This window comes from Pholcus phalangioides, unplaced genomic scaffold (assembly GCF_987345545.1).
Source record: "Pholcus phalangioides strain wild (caught in Gottingen) unplaced genomic scaffold, Ppha-v1.0 ptg000029l_1, whole genome shotgun sequence".
In the NCBI taxonomy this organism is placed as follows: Eukaryota; Metazoa; Arthropoda; class Arachnida; order Araneae; family Pholcidae; genus Pholcus; species Pholcus phalangioides.
In genome coordinates, this window is record NW_028301619.1 from 660486 (window position 1) to 678043 (window position 17558).

The 17558-nt window shown below is 36.6% G+C and overlaps 1 protein-coding gene across 2 annotated transcripts in view; it reads right to left on the minus strand.

The window, feature by feature from the left end:
• Positions 1-17558, minus strand: part of LOC149067549 (uncharacterized) — a 224640-nt gene that overhangs the window by 94536 nt on the left and 112546 nt on the right. For both annotated transcript variants that reach the window (XM_089252465.1, XM_089252466.1), the window contains exons 8-11: positions 16992-17136; positions 11511-11631; positions 7393-7578; positions 1361-1454 (exon numbers count right to left, since the gene is read on the minus strand). In XM_089252465.1, coding sequence (XP_089108591.1) covers positions 1361-1454; positions 7393-7578; positions 11511-11631; positions 16992-17136 — 546 coding nt within the window. The remainder of the gene's footprint in view (positions 1-1360; positions 1455-7392; positions 7579-11510; positions 11632-16991; positions 17137-17558) is intronic.

Consider the following 17558-nt stretch of genomic DNA (forward strand, 5'->3'; position numbering starts at 1 on the left):
TCCCCCACCATCCAAACTCAAATGGATTGGTTGAAAAAGCAGTAAGAATTGTCAAGGCTAGGTTAGAAAATAATAAGTTTGGTTCTTTCAAAGAGAGGTTGGAAGAGTACTCTTCGACTTACGCAGAACACCTCATGCTTGCCAGGTGTTGCTCCAGTGATGACCATGTATGGAAGGCAGTTGAGATCTTGTTTGGACTTGATTTGACCAGAGGAAAAATATATTCCAGTTGATCCTAGTCCTACAAGTTTTCATTTTGGAGATGAGATGTGGGCCAAGAACTCTGTCAGAGGACTGTGTTGGATTAAAGGAACTGTTGCTAGTACTACTGGTAAATCCATGGTGTATCTTGAAACACCTTCGAGTTCTCCCTTCAGGGACTTGGATCAGTTATACCGTGGTGAAGCCATGCCATCACCAGAAGACACAAAACAAGGAGGTACTAAAGAAGAAGAAGGCAGTGAGATGACTTCTATTGGTGTACCTTCAGCTGCTGAGCATTCAGATGCAGCGAGTGGATCGAGGAAGAATGAAAACAACATGTCCAAAGTAGGTCAACTGACAGTTTTCTTTAGGGAGGAAGGAATGTTGTAAATATGACTAACTCAAAAAGAGACTGACAGATGGCAGCATGAGCTTGATCTCTAGAAAGGATGTTGTGTTTGAAAAGATAGGCAGTAATGTCAGGATAGCAATGGCATCCGTTGTGTGTAACCATCTTGTATGTTTTTATGCTAAATAAATTGTGCAGCTTGAAAAACTGATACCTTCAAAGTTGGCGTGTCTTTTATTGTAACAGACTAACTTCAGACAGTCTGGCAAAAAAGTTTCGTATTTACATTTGATCACAAACTAATTTGTAAGATACAAGTTTTTGAAATTGAAATAGATATTTAATGCCATAGTTTTTGCATAAAATTAATTTTTTATGCCATTAAAAGCTCTCAGAGGATGATGTTACTCTCTGCTATCCATACAAAGGTTTTTAACAGCCGGCTGATGCAAAGATATATATTTGAAAAGAGAAAATTTAACTGCCCCTGCAGGGAATCGAACCCACGTCCTTTGTAGTCTAGAGCATTTACCTAGAAAGTGAAAGGCAACGAATATCTCAATCTTTCCTCAGAGCTCATGTGCACTGAACGGGACTGTTCAAAAAAGATTGAGATATTTGTTGCCTCTGTAGTCTAGTGTATTCACCCGGAAATTGAAAGGAAGTGGTTAGATTCCCTGCAGGGGCAGTTGAATTTTTCTTTCCAAAAATATATCTGAATATCAGCCAGCTGTTAAAAACCTTTGCATTGAAAGCTATTTTAGAAGTATGAAACAAGAAAAATGAACTAATCATAAAAATACTAACTTCGATTATCACATTTTTCTCCAGTGAAACCAGCCTGACACACACAAGTGCCATCAATAGGATCACATCTAGCACCATTATCACAGGCACATTTCTATCAAGTAAAAATACATTTGAATAATAATTGAAATTTTCTTATCAGCATTCTATATCCCATATGCTCATAAATTTCAAACTTGTGTGGCGGGGAAGTGCATTAAATAACAAAAAGGGGGATAAAAGAAATTAAACTATGAAATCAAAACAACTTAAATATATGCATGCAAATAAATGAAAATTTTGATGGTCAAGACCGGTCGTATCTGTTAATATAGGTGGCGTGCTCGAGATTTGCTTTCATGGCAGTTGTGTTCAAGAGTACTTCAAATGAGAAAGTTGTTACAATGTCGTCCACGCGGTGTATGTTTTGTTGTAGGCGGGATTTTTTTCCTCATGATGTAAATTTCTAGTCCCTTCTCGAAAATAAATTTAGTAGTTTTAACCTTATGAAGCTACAATTTGATGCCCAACGGGAAATATGACATTTTTTCAACTCGGGGGAATCGTCAGAGTTCAGCCTGAACGTATCTACCAATTGGCAAGTGAAACTTTCGTTGCAAATATTTGTTTTCAACCTGAAAAGAACTAGTCGCATCAGTTTTTTCAAACATTTGTCCGATGGTCATTTTCAACCTGAAAGGAGTTCATCGCATCAATTGTTTCGAAATTCGCAAAAGTGTTCATTGAGTGTGAAAATGTTCGTCCGATGTTATGTTCGTTTTCAACCTGAAATAAATTCATTGTATCCTGTTGTTTCGAAATTCGCAAAAGTGTTTGTTGAGTGTGAAAATGTTTGTCATGTCTGTTTTTTTTTTTTTTATCGCTATGTGCGTCTCAAAAGTAGATTTTTTTAAATTGTTATTGAAACATTGGTTTATATAGTGTGATATGGCTTACTTAGCAAAAGGAGAGAAGCAAGACCTCATTGTTCTAGCTCAAGAGTTGGGGTTAACTGTCAACCGACATGACAGTTGTTGAATTAAAATCTGTCATTGTAAACCACGATAATTATGATGAGGATTTTATGAAAGAGTTTCTTCTAACTATCATCAATGATAGTTTCAGAGTGTAAATGACAAGACGAAATCCGAAAGTTGGAATTGCAATTGGAACTTGAAAAACTCAAGCTTCAAACTGAAGTGGCTTATAACAGTGCCAGCTCTGTGTCAACGTCACCAGAACTTAGATTTGAACTTCATAAACTGCTCCAGAGTTTCGATGTTCAAAAGGATGACATATCCTTGTTTCTATCTCTTGCTGAATGGCAACTCAAACTGACGAAGGTCCCGGAAGAATTTTGGATATCCCACCTCATCACAGTCCTGCCGAGTAGTGTAACATCACTCATCGCACAGGAACCTGAAGATAAAGCATCTGATTATCAATATTTAAAAGGGGTCCTCCTGAAACGTGTTCGATTATCTGCCGAAAAATTCCGTCAACTGTTTGCTACTCACAAGAAGTTGAAAGACAGTACTTGGCATGACTACTATTTTGAGGTCAGGTCATTCTTCGAGAACTGGTTAGCTGAATTGAACATCACGATTTTCCATGGATAAAGGACTTGATCATCACCGACCAGATGAAAAAGAAAGTCCCTCCTGAATGCAAAGAGCATCTAATGGATGAGTGGACAGAAGTAATCTCACCCACTGTTCTTGCCGATAAACTGGATGCCTCTCTGACAATATCAGAAGTGTTTTCAACTGAAACAATTTTTTGAATAAATCCAAACAAGTTCGTCAAACTGTGCAACCCCAAAAATCTGTACCTTTTCACGACAAATCATCTATCGTTTGCTATGGATGTCGTATGCCAGGGTTCATCAAAGCAAAATGTCCAAATTGCTCTCCATCGACTGTGACCGCTATGAAATCCCCAAATAATGCTATTTTGCACAGCTGTCAACCCATAGACACTCAGGTATCGTTACAGCTGATGGAAATTCATGCCAAGATTGTGGTCTCATATGCATCGACACAGGTGCAATGCGCTCGATTGCAGAACTATTATACAAGCTTTTCCCGAGAAAAAACATTCCTATGACACCAGTACCACCACAACTATTTCTCTGGCTGATAGTACTCAGTCTATCAACAGTGTCTGTGAAGTGGAAATATCTGTACGCATTGGAAATCGAACTGTCAATACGACCTTTTTGGTGTTACCAGAAGCAAAGGGCAACCGATTATTGCTGGGATTGGACTTCTTGATGGCAGCAGGCATCGCTGTAGATCTGAAGAGGAAATGTTGGTTTTTTTGTGACACTCCTCATCGCAGATTCTCATTCCCACAGCTTCAGACGGTTGAGTGCGCTGTACTTAGCACCATGTTAATCAAAGATCAGCATGTCCTCAAACCAGGGGGAGAGCCTACTCCAGTTGTTCAGTATCACATAAACACAAGTAATAGTTCACTAACAGCTGTGTCTCAGTACCGAATGTCTCCAGTGAAAACCAAGAAGGGTCACAAGTCTGACCCGGTGGAACTCGTAGACATCCAAAGCCAGAGAGAAAGGGGACACACAAAAAGACTGAGGCCATGATAGAAACGACAGCTATGCCCGGAAAAGATAATGCAAAGAAACGAAGGGTCGTAGCAAATCCTCCGCTCGATGCCAGAAACTTATTCAGATGTCACATCTGCTAGTTCGTTTTCACCCAGAAGAGTCAGTTTCAGAGACACGTTGACGAGCAACACTCAAGAAGCCATTCTATGTCCACAAAGTCACCAACTTCAAGCAGTGGCAAGGTCGTGTTCACCAGTCGCTCCCAGACTGCCTGCGCTTGCAGAATCTGCCAGTCCACATTCAGTTGGAAATTGCAGATAATAAAGCACGCGATGACCCCACATGAACGAGGAGTACATCGAAGAAATGAAAGCGTCATCGCCAGAATCGCGGCAGCCGATTCGCGTTCAGATGATCATCTGTCAATACTGTGAGATGACCTTCAGGGATGAATCCGTTTTCCAGAAGCAAATAGAGTTCCACAAGATGAAAGAAAAAGACGAAAACTGTAGACGCTCATTGCCGAGGTTCCAAAAGTCTGCGGTTTGTCAGAGATGACAAACTCTGTTACCATGTAGACATACAGTGTCCAGTACCTCTTCATCTCAGATACCGCTTGGAGTTTATCATACGTCAGCACTTCGACCCTGCAACAACATTGCACAAACACCAGTGATGCCTATGCGTCGACAAGGCCGTCCTCCGAAATAGTCGCGGATTGATCTACCTACAAGCCATCATTCTCGTGAAGAATAAACTATATATATATTATTTTTGAATATGTGTGAAATTTTTGTCTCTTATTTTACTGCCTTCCATTATTGAAATGTGTTCGTCAGTTATTTTTGATTGTTTAAATGTAACGTATTTTTATGATTGCATTATGCTCCACATTGTTTATGATTGCATTATGCACCGCATTGTTTATGATTGCATTATGCACTGCATTGTTTATGATTGCATTATGCACTGCATTTTTTGTAATTGCATTATGTACCGCATTGTTTATGTTTGCAGACTCTTCTCTTTGCAGACTGGTTGGAGTCTGTGATAGTCAAGACTGGCCATATCAGTTAATATAGGTGGTGCACCCGAGATTCGCTCTCGTGGCAGTCGTGTTCGAGAGTACTTCGGACAAGGAAGTTGTTGCGATGCCGTTCATGCAGTGTATGTTTTGTTGTAGGCAAATTTAGTAGTTTCAACCCGTATGAGGCTACAAAATATGAATTTAAAATAGTTGAAAATAAAATTTAAAAAAAATTAAGATGCAAAAATCTTGACCTTATAAATAACTAAATAAAGTGAACATTCTTTATAGTATTTGTTTAATGCATATCTCTCATTAATTGGACAACTATCTTTCACTACCTTTCTCAATGGATCTCATTAATGTCAAGAACATTGCTTATAATGTGCACATCTATGCAAATACAAACACTCATAGGCGTACACAGAATTTTCTCAGGAGGGTTTCGATTTTTTTCTTTCTGGGGGGGAGGTTACATTTTTTCCTGCAAAATAGCAAACACTATAATCTTGGCTCAAGATTATAGTGTTATCCCCTTGTTATTATAGTGTTGCCCCTTGCATACGCCAATGCAAACACTAAGACCACAACAGGCAAGTTACCTAATAGGTTGGCAGAAAAAAGATGCCCATAAAAAATTATAGATGTGTCCATTATAACCAAAATACACAAACCCAACATAAAGCACGTATATCACAAAAGAAAAAACTAATAATACTATATAATACACTGCCCGTGAAAAAAAATTATGCTTGTCTTAATTTAAGTATGGATTTATCCCACTATGTTTATTGTACTTCTTTTTAAACGTTTCAATTGTGTTAGAATTCACGACCCTTGGAGGTAAGCTATTCAATTATGAATCGGCTTCTATTGCAAAAAATGACAGAACTAATTTGGCAAAAGATATGCCCAATTTCTTAATTGAATTACAACTAAAAGCATGAAATGCAATGTGAAGGAATAAAGAATATTCTGATGAATTCTAATTTTTTTTAATAACACCTTTTCTTTTTTCACATCAGCCAAATATGCTTCATGTAACTGTTTTTCTATCACAATTCATAAATATTGTGCCGCATAGTTGTAATAGCCCCCATAGTTATAAGACTGGAATTGTGCTCGTTTTGAAAGAAAGAACAAATTAATTCTACAGAGCCACATTAGAAATGTCTATGTAGAAATAACTAAACCCTTTTTAAAAGCACAAATAGTATAGATACAGGGGGTGTGTCCAACAAACCACTAGCTCCATAACCTTTTTTAGTTCTAAACTAACAAATGTTTAATGTGCCCTTCCCAAATTTAGAGAGTAAAAATGGCTTTTTTGTCTGCTGCCCTTCTTTTGGGATATAGTATGATCATTACAAACTTGCTGCACTATTTTATTGATTGTGGAGCTGGCTATCATTCGTTTTTTACAAAACAATCTCCTTGCTTCTTTAAACAATTTATTGTGGCTTGAAGAAGCCACAATAAATTGAAAAATGAAGGAAATGAAGTTCATGTGTGTTAACAGTGTAATACAGCATCATTTTCAGTTGATCACTAGTAAAGCTTCAAGTACACAATCATTTCTCTATACAATAAGAAACATGTACAATAAAGATATGAAAAGTGTCCAAACTCTATAGACAATCACCAATTTCATCCACTGGGCTCATCAGTTAAGGAACTGGGTGGTGTTGGGGGACTGGTATGTCTGGGATACGCTGAGGATAGGGCTGAATTTATATTGTTAGTATGACATGGCACAAGTCACGTGTTGATGTTAGCAAAAAGTAACAGCCCCTGATTGGTTATGTGAGAACTGGGATGGAATCAAGGCAATTTTTGCCTAGGGTAGGAATACATTTTAAAAAATCTGTCGTCATCAAACATGATTTCGTAGTTCTACAACATCTAGTTCCATGCCAGAACCGGGAAGCAATACATATATATATAAACCCAAAGAAAACTTTAATTGGAAGGAAGAAGAGAGGGCAATAAATGAATAAGAGATAGCATTTAGCTCTACAGAAAAAAAAATTCAAGAGCATAACAAAACTCTGAATCTCATTCTAAGTATAATTAACTTCTCATGTAAATAAGGAACCTTCAAGCCTTACCCAACTAATCATGTGCCATTACATCATACAAATAGTCAATATGTTCTATGTTACACCAATGATATGAATTCAACTGATTTATGATAACTAATTTGAGCATTCAAAGAAATTAATTAATTATTCATTCATTAATATAGACATTGACTTAACAATATTTCCTTCATTATGAAGTGAAGAAAAAAAAATTCAGTCATTTTATGACAAATCGCTCATATGAAGAATTGAATGTGTATTTAAAATCCACCACATCAAAGCAGGAAGATTTACACAAATTTTCACAAGGTCATGGCTATTTAAAAAAAATAATAGAGTGCAGGAAGAGAAGAATTATAACAAAACCATATCATACATTTGAGCAATTCAAGCCCCATGACCCCATAGGACACTCTTCTTGACAATGGTCCCCTTGAAATCCAGAGGCACAATTGCATTTACCAGTTATATGGTGGCAGGATGCACCATTGTAACATCTACAACGCTCAGAACAGTTTTTACCAAAATATCCTCCTTGGCATGGATTAGCACAAGCGACACCCTGATATAAAGAAGGGGGAAAATAAATTACAACATATGTAAAAAAAATATTATATAATATTAATTATTCATTGATAATATAATAGAAAATAAATAACCTATGTATTTGACAAAGAATAGATTCTATATCACAATTTAAGCTTTGCTTATCAATAGTTAAATTTGAATTAATCAATGAAACACTGCATGGGACAAAGTATTCAATAGCATGGGTGCAAGTGCCCCTCATCCATTTTGGAGCAGTAAGCTTTCGTTATTGGAGCAGAAATTTTGCAAATGGAGCAGAACTAAAAACTAACTATATCTGCAATATATAGAGCAATTTTTCTGTGAAATGTCAAAAGTGTTGCCATAGGACCAAAAATGGTTGGAACAAATAATTCTAAATAAATTTCCTTCACAAATTAAAGTCCCTTTAAATTTTTTCTGAAGTATCTTATCTGTCACTACTAGACTTAGACTTACTTTATTGATTTGGCAATAAGCCAATTTCAAAGTGGGTAGCAACACAAAATTTACATGCACAATTTACATTACAATAACAACATTAACATAAGCAAACCTGAAACAATCACCAAGTATCTCAACATGAAACAACTAGTATCGTTAAAAAAAAGTGAAAAAAAAAAGTAAATAAAATAAAAATAAAATAATTAGTTACACAAGAAACACATACAAAGTCTATATCCAAGTACTAGACTTGTAATTTTATATTAACCGGAAAAAAGGCTTATTCACTGTACAGTGATCGATGTTTGGCTACATTAATAAGAAAATTATATACATCACGTATATCGACATTTCTCAATGTTAGTATTTGTTCGAGGGAAGGGCGTAACATATGTTTAAAATATTTTCTTCTGTAGTTCTCAAAAGTAGGGCAGTAAAGAAACACATTATTCCACGTTTCCAGCTGATTTAAATTGCAGTATGTACAGTTACTATTAGAATTTATAATTAAAAAATTGTCGTTTATCCTAATAGAATTGCTACCAAAACGCAATTGAATTAATATTCTTTTGAACAAAATCCCAGATGTGCTCAAAAGGTAATCCTCCACTCCAAAAACATTTTTAATAGTGCGGTAAAAAACAGAACCATAGCATGTTTGTAGGAATCGCATGTCTAATTGAATACTCTGTGATATCAGCGTGTGAATTATAAATGGGAGGTGTTGTTTGAGAACAGTGGGATCTTCAACCATTTTGAGTTAGCTGAAGCCAGTATTGTCAAAAATTTTGAAAATGGAATTTAACCAGTTAATTTTGGAGTTTCCGTGTGAGCCCAACAAGTTGTTCAAAAGTTTAGAGAAACATAACCTGGGAAATCTTGAGCTATTCATAGATAAGATTCGTCCATAAAATTTAATAAGAAGTTTTTTCAGTGTAATTGCCACTCGAGGTTGACCCAATTCAACGCGAATCATGTATCCGGGTGTATTTGGTGATATTTGCAATAATTTTTTTACGAGTCTGTCACTACTAAAACATGCATTACTGAAATGACGAATAAAAATTATTAGACTCTTTTCAAGTTAAACACCATGTATGCTGAAAACCTAGGTTAAACAAGAATTTCTGCTACTTGAACACCAAAATTTTATTCATCCTGCTGATATAGTAAATAAAAGCGTGAAGAATATAATAAGGGTTTCCGTGAAAAAAGGTTAGGTTCTCACAGAATTCAAAGAATTGACTAAATTTAAAAGAGAAATACAAAAAAAAAAAAAAAAAAAAAAAAAAAACAAGAAAAATATGAAAAAATACCTTATTTACTTAAACAATTTCTCAACATAATAGCATGTTAACAGATTAAAAATGTTTTTTTTTCCTGCTGTTTTCTCAGCCTGAAGCCTGTTACAATATTTTCTATACAAATCATGAGTCGCTTTCAGAGAAGTTCAGCATCTCTGACAATTTTTTTCAAATTTTTCATGCTGTTGAACATGGGATTTTGTGTGTCTTATTTCATTAAAGCATTTGATGGACAGATTTTTCATTGTTCAAACAGACTTTTGTTAGCACTGAACTCTCTTTCACTGTCTGCGTTACCATGTGCTTCACCAAAACTGGCAAAATTTTGAACTTTGGGCTGCTTTCAAGGTTACAAAATTTGAATATGCCTACCCAATATCTATCTATCTATTCTCTGAACTGATTTCACTTCTTGTAATTCTTTGCATTGTAGTGCAACCCATTTACCACACATAATTGACAGTTATTTTGGGGATACAATGTTAAAGCAACATCCCAGCAATACGCGAGAGAGTAATGTACCACCCCAGCAATGCACGAGAGGGAGTGCGAAAAACAAGAGAGGGGTGCAAACATTTCATTCTCTCCAACAACGTACGTTGGAAAGGTAGGACATTTATATATATAGGTATCCCATAGAAGTTGTGTGAAATGAACATACCTCCTAGTACAAACTCCTTCCTTTGACTATTATTAAGAGCATGCCCCTCCCCCATCAATGCAGAGGTGGACCGTGCGGCCATATTGGGCGCCGCTCTAGGAGGGGTGCCAAATGGAGTTGAAAGGGAGAAAAAAAGTTTTGTCCACCAAAAAAAAAATGTAGTCAGTAGCGCCAAAAATAGATTCCGCATGGGTAGAGATTTTTTTCCACAAGGCGCCCCTGTGTGTTCACCAAATCCGGATTTTCGCGATGTGAAATTGTTACGATTGGTAACCACCGACGACAACAACAAGACCACACAGTGGCTAGATGACAAAACTATGGATATTTAAGCTGTAGTTTTTACAGATCCTATTTTTTCTCAGCGATTTCCGAAAAATTTCCGTAATTTAAACGAGTAAACCAATCCCCTTTTCGATTCTTCACAAAGGCGCATGTGCAATCTTGTGGGAAATAAAGCGAAGTTAGGCAGTAGATATGATGTCTTTGAAGGCAGGTTGGTGGCTGCGAAATTACCGTTGTTTTCAGTATGTAACCCACAGGAGAAAACTCTCTCCAAAATCGGAAAATTCGGCATATTCAGTCAGGGACTTTGATAGCCCGTGGGTTATACCAATAACAATAAAGGACTTTGTATTTCAAGGTAATAGAACTACTTTCCAAGGTCACAAGATAACACAATTGTGGTAGATGGTGGGAAGTGAAAAAAATTGAAGTTCCCCCCCCCCTCCGTATCTTTTTCCTTGTATCGGAAAGAACGCGTCCCGTGAATAAAATTTTCAAGCTTATTTTTCCTAAATTCCGGGTATTTGACAAACTACAGTGCATTAGCAGTACCTCCGTGAACCACAAACAAGAATTGGTGCAAATGCGCAGGGATTCAGCGCATCATGTAGCAAGAGAACAGTTTTGGTGCAGTTGGGAGCAAATGGCGCAGCTCTTGCACCCCTGCAATAGAAAAGTTTTAAGTGATTGTTCAGTGATTTCAACTCAAAAAACTGATGTTTACTGTCAATAACACCAAAAAAAAAAAAAAAAACAACGTACGAATCCGTCAATTTGAAAATGGTATTGGTCAATAGGGAAACTGATATTGTGCAGTGCAGAAAAGCTACAGAACTTTTAATTGGAAATTGTTTATCACCTACAATAATGGTAAACAAACTTTTCTTTTGAAGATTATCTTACAGAATATTTTTATAGAAAACACTTCATATTCATAAATAAGTGTAAAAAAGATATACAAATGATTGGGGATAGATGTTAATTAAATGATAGCAACCTTTAGAATTTTAGAAGCTGAAATACAATGCTGTAGCAATTAAAAAGTTACAAATTCAGCATGAAATGTAGGATCATCAAAATAAATCAATGAGTTATTGAATAAAAAAAAAATATTATACTAGTGATTATTACTAAAATGATAAAAATTTTCAGAAAGGTTTAATTATATTTTTTACACTGAATTTAAATCATTTCACTTTTTATGCTCTATTGGAATAAAATCATTTGACTTGCCTTCCAACCTGCTTGACACTGACATTTGCCATTTATATGATCACATGTTCCATTATTTTGACAAGAACATTTATTTGCACACGATTCTCCATGAGTTCCAACTGGACATGTTTCTGTACACCTAAATTAAGATGAAAATTACATGTAAAAGTAATCAGTATCAAAAAGTGACCAAGTATATTATTTATTGGACTTATTTATTAAAGAAAACCCAAAATTAACAATTCTCATTATTTTTTCATACAGTAGACTCTTAATAATTCAGTCGTGCACTAGTCCGGACCGTCTAGCAAAATCTTGCGTTTTTAAGTGGGTTTTCTTGGAGTATATAAGAGGAAAACATGTCACTGCATGTCGTTGCACAGAAGTTAATGATATTATTTAAATGAGCTTTGTCAATTACCTTCCAGTAATCCAGCACACCCTGGTCTGATATGTGAAAGATTAGCGAGAGTCTACACTACAGTCAAATTTGCTTTTAACTTATTCCCTTGGGGATTCTAAAAGTGTATGTGTTATAACTGACATATATAGTCAACAAGGTCTTGAAATTATTTAATGTAGCAGTTGCATATATGCATAACGTGCAATTACTGACATTGTTACATTCATAATAAGCCTATGCAGCTTGTAATTAATTCAATATAGCATGAAAATAGGTTTTACAAAGGTTTTTAACAGCTGGCTGATGCAAGGATATATTTAGGAAAGATAGGAAATTCTACTGCCCTTGTGGGAAATCATCCTCCCTCTTTGTCAGGAGAGCATCCTAGACTACTTGACTACAAAGGCAACGAATATTTCAATCTTTCACTGACTGTCCATCAGTGCCGTCTTAACGCATGGGCCTACCCAGACACGGCCTCAAGAGAAGAGGGAGTCTCAGAAAAACTAGAAGTAGTTGAATGTTTCAAGAAGTTACCAGCTAGGACCTCAGAAAAACCACTTGGCCCGGGGCCCATGATGCTCTTAGATGGCCCTGCCATCCATATACAGTCCCATTCAGTGCACAGGTAGTCTAGTGGTCTAGACTCTAGAGCAGTGGTGCGCAAACTTTTTGAAGTGCAACCCCCCCTCACATTTGGTTCAAAAAAAAAAAAAAAAGTACCAATGACCCCTACATTGGCTGACCATATGTCCTGGTTTTCTGTTTTCCGGGACATTATGACTTTCACAGTAAACGTGCTGTCCCAAAAGTCCTTTTCAGAACACTTGTTCCAAATTTAATTAGGCAATATTGACTTCCAAAGGATATTCAGTTTCTTTAAATATCATATAAATATTTACTTTGTTTTTTGATGTGCTAGGTGTCTCTTATACAAGATGGAAGTGTAGCGAGATGTACGTTCCTTGATTTTTGTATACAGGGTGATTAAGAAAAAATCATCCAATTTCAAAATAATTCTACACTTGAAATCGACTACTAAAAAAAATTTGTTCATAAAACGTAAACACATTTCGCCATATATTCACATATTACTTATGATGATTCTATTCTGTGTTTTTAATTTTTAAGAAATATACAATTTTGAAATCTGGTGATTCTCCCACATACTTTTTTTTGCAAGGACATTGCACATTCGTGATTCTGGTATGATGAAACTGATATATTGATTATTGTACAAGTAGAATTTGATAAAATCCCATTGTATGATAAATGGTAATTAGATCGGCTGAATAAAATAATTCTTTAGTTCTAACATATTTTTAAATAAAAGTGAATTTCTTATTTAGAAGTTTTTATTTTGGAGAATCTTTCACGACTCCCGTAGTTAATTGATGCAACCCCCCCCCCCCCATAGGGTCGCGAATCACAGTTTGTGCACCACTGGTCTAGAGCTCTCTCCCGGCAAGAGAGAGGATGTGGAGCAGAGCAGGGCCGTAAACTAGGCTGGGGCAACCGGCGCACTGCCCCACAGCCCCAAGCCAAATGGGGGGGGGGGGGGTCTCACAAATAATGTACATTTATTTTGCATAATTTTTTCTCTTTTAAGGGGCCCCAAGAAAATGTCTGCCCAGGGCCCTGAGAAGGCATGCTACAGCCCTGTGGCAGAGTCAGCAATAGTGAGCTTTGGCCTGAATTAGGTCAGACAGTCCATGTACTGTCTTGTTCAGTATACACTAGCTCCAAGAAAGTTGCCTTTGTAATCTAGTGGTCTAGGGCGTTCTCCTGGCAAGAGAGAGGACGTGGGTACAATTCCCCACAGGGGCAGTTAAATTTTTTCTCTTTCCAAAATATATCTTTGCATCAGCCAGCTGTTAAAAACCTTTGCATGGATAGCGGAAAGTGACGTCATCCTCAAATAGGTTGTAGTTGATATCTTCTGAAGAGTTGTTTGATATGTAATTAAAATACATGATATGCACAGAATATGTATACATTTCTTTTCAATTGAATTGATTTTACTGGTATGGGTTATTTACTTGAGTTTGTGGTAATGGTTTTCATTTAAAGTTGTCAACATTATAAAGTTCGAGGGATGATTTTTTTGAACGAATAATACCCAGAATGCCTATTGATTTCATCAGACCAACATTGGCTTAAAGCTCGTCAGTAGTGATGAATGTTCAGTATTGCCATTGGGGGTACCCCCCTTGGACAGCATAATCATAATACAATAACAAATTACTCAAAAGTTCAATTTCTTTCAAATTTTAGTTCAAAGTTCATTAAATACAGCACCTCATTGGCACTGAAACCTAGAAGGCTCAGGCCACATGAGTCCCCCCGCCAAAACAACTTTCCGAGGTCTGCAAGTCCCTTAATAATTTCATGAATATTCAATGCAATCCCAATACCCTTGTGGGCCATTTATACAGACAACTAGCAACCCTAGACCCCCCCCCCCCACTCCTCATTTTCTTTGTATCAGAGCTGCAACAGCAACCTATGACAAAACATTCTTTCCAACACAAGTTTCTCGAGCTCGACCATGCACTATGCAAATAAGGCCAGGTCTGGACTAGCCATGGTGGGTTTAGATGCTACTTCACAGATTGCCTTTTGTGCACAGCAAAAAACAGATCAGCTCTCAGTTAGTCTTCACTCAAATTCTCTCACATACATATACAAATTCATCATTATGGTAAAGATTGATGCAATTTACAAAAAAATGAAATTCACTCATGTCCATAAATTAAGGGTAATGCCAGCTCCGGCAAATAAAGGTTCAGAAACAAAATAAATGTTACTTATTCATAAAGCCCATTTATTAAACAAAAGATAAAAAAAGGACGGGCGTTGTCATCCATAAACACAAATTCTGCGCCCATGACACCCCTAAACAAATGTACATGTTGTTCCAGAATGATGTCCCGATAAATTTGGGCTTTCATGGTTCCGGTTTGAACATGCAGATCTGTTCTGGAACCCAGTATAATTCCACCCCAAACGAGCAATGCTGCACCACCGTAACGGTGTCGTTCATGGTGATGTTGTGTTGGTGGTAATGGGTACCTGGCGTTCTCCATATGAAAGTGCGACGTGAATCAGACTGCAAGCTAAACCTGGACTCGTCGGAAAACATCACACAAACCCACTGTGACGATGTCTACATTTCATGTTCTCTACTCCAGGCTAAATTGCTGCCGACAGCAACTTGCCGTGAGCAGAACACATCTGACAGGCCTGCGAGCATATAGACCAATATCTCCCAAACGTCTGTACACGGTTTGCCTTGAAACTGTGGTACCCGTGGCTGCAGATAGCTGACGAGACAGGTCGGATGCTGTGCTCCGTCTGCTTATTTTGGCAGTTACTGCCAAATACCGGTCTTCATTCGACGTTGTAACTCGGGGGCGACCTGTACTGTAACGTCTACTGACATTTCCGTTATCTTGGAATCGTTGCCAAAGCCTAAAGATGACACTTTGGGCAATTCCAAGTTCCTCGGATACTTCCATCTGAGTACGCCCACATTCCAGGAGGCGATAATTCTACCACGTGAAAAATCATCCACATGCGTCCTCTGTGTCACAACTATTCGCTTATGGCACTGAGCGCCTTACAGAACTCTTGTGAACAATTTCACTTCTTTATCACCATTCCTTATATACCCCCCTCTTACACTCTCATCATTGTGGCGTACTATCGGCATCACCTGGTGGCTTCCTGAAATTTGCATATCATTCTTGCAGATGTATGTGATAATTCTACAGGTGAAATTTTTACTTTAGATTTCGATTTCTGTGTGATTCTAAATTATCCTTAATTTATGGACATGAGTGTATAATAAGTAAAACACTGCAAGAAACTCAAAGACCCAATTTTTTTAAAACCAATTTCCGTAGTATTGAGAGTGTCTCTTGTAGCTCCATAGTTTATTGTGGCCATCCGTAGAAACTACGGACAATCCTTAGAAGTTGACAATTGTTTTATTATACAATTTATTCAAAAAAAAATCTTTATAAATTTTACTTTTCATCAATCAACATACTTTTGAATTAGTGTGACTGATTAATACCGGATTAGTTTTTAATTGGTTAGTTTTGATTGATTAGTACCAGGTTAGCTTTCAATTGATTAGTTTTTAACAGATAGTGATTTGATTTTAGAACAGTACAGATCTCTTTTCATGATCATAACACCTGCTTAGTTTATCACTGCCATCTACCATGTGATCCAAAATTATGAGAAAAAATAAAACGTCAATACAATTTTGCCAACCAATAAAAAAAAGACATCAAAGTATCGTAAGTATACAATGCATGTTGTAAAAATAAGTTTATTTTTCACTACATTTTCCACAGTGCTTCTGCAGAATGCTATATAAAAATTATTTTCTTGATTAAAAGAAAATTTTTCCTTGTTATATCCACATTGTATGTTATAATGCATTGTAAACCAGATTTTTAAGGAAGAGCTCACTCATCACACCATTTGCATATGAGTATAAAAACACGAGTCAACTCTTAAAAAATGTGTTAAGTAGGGTTATGTACCATACTACTCCTGGCAAACAAGTGTGTTTTTGATCACATAACAAAATCTCTTACAAAAGTACATTAAAAAAAATACACAAATAAAAGTTTTTGGCCAGATGTTACTTTCTTCCACCCAGTTGTGGCAATATTTTGCAGAGAACGTGTCATAAATAAGGAAAAAATAAAAGGGTACAAAGGAAAAATTTTGTCTATTGCATTTGCTAAATTAATGGAGCATATTGGCGTACGCAAAAGGGGGTTTTGGGGTTCTAACTCCCCTCAAGCCGAGATTATAGTGTTATTTTGCTGGGAAAAACGTAAAAACCCTCCTTGAGAAAATTCTGTGTACGCATATGGTGGAGCACAAATATAAGCTTTCATGAAAAGCTTTAAAACAAAAGCTTCATGACTTGGAATTGTCACAAACTTCTGCTACCCACAAAATGCATGGTTGAAACAATTTATATAACTACACTAATTGTTACTGACCATGACTATATTCACAAACAACTATATAATTTAAATTATACTAAACACAGAAGACTAAAAAAAACTTACAATGGACCCCTGTACCCTGCAGCACATATACATGCACCCCAAACAGGATCACATGTAGCTCCATTTTCACATCTGCATTCTTGCTGACAATGATAACCATAATAGTTTTCAGGACAAGGTTTACTACAGTCAGACCCTGACCATCCTGAAATTGAGAAAAAAATAATTTTACTGAATTTGAACAAAAATATTCAATACATCTGAAACAATGGAAACAAATTTGCCATTCGTTCCTGTTCTTAACCAATTATATAAAAAAATGCATATTTTCTTCATATTCAGAGAATTTTGTTCTAAACTTAAACTCTATACAGGGCATGGGCGGAGATACATGGGGCGGGGGGCCAGAGTCAAAGGTGGAGTCAACTGATCTAATGTATATATGAATTGACATCATCATCGTGCCCCCCAGACTTCCAAGTCTATCTCCGCCTATGATACAGGGTGAGACAGAGAATTTTGACTAATCTGCCAAACAAAAGTGGATGATAGATGAGCATAAGTGGGGCATAAAACGTCATAGCAACTCTGTTTTACCTCTAACCATTTGAGTTGTACCGGGATAGA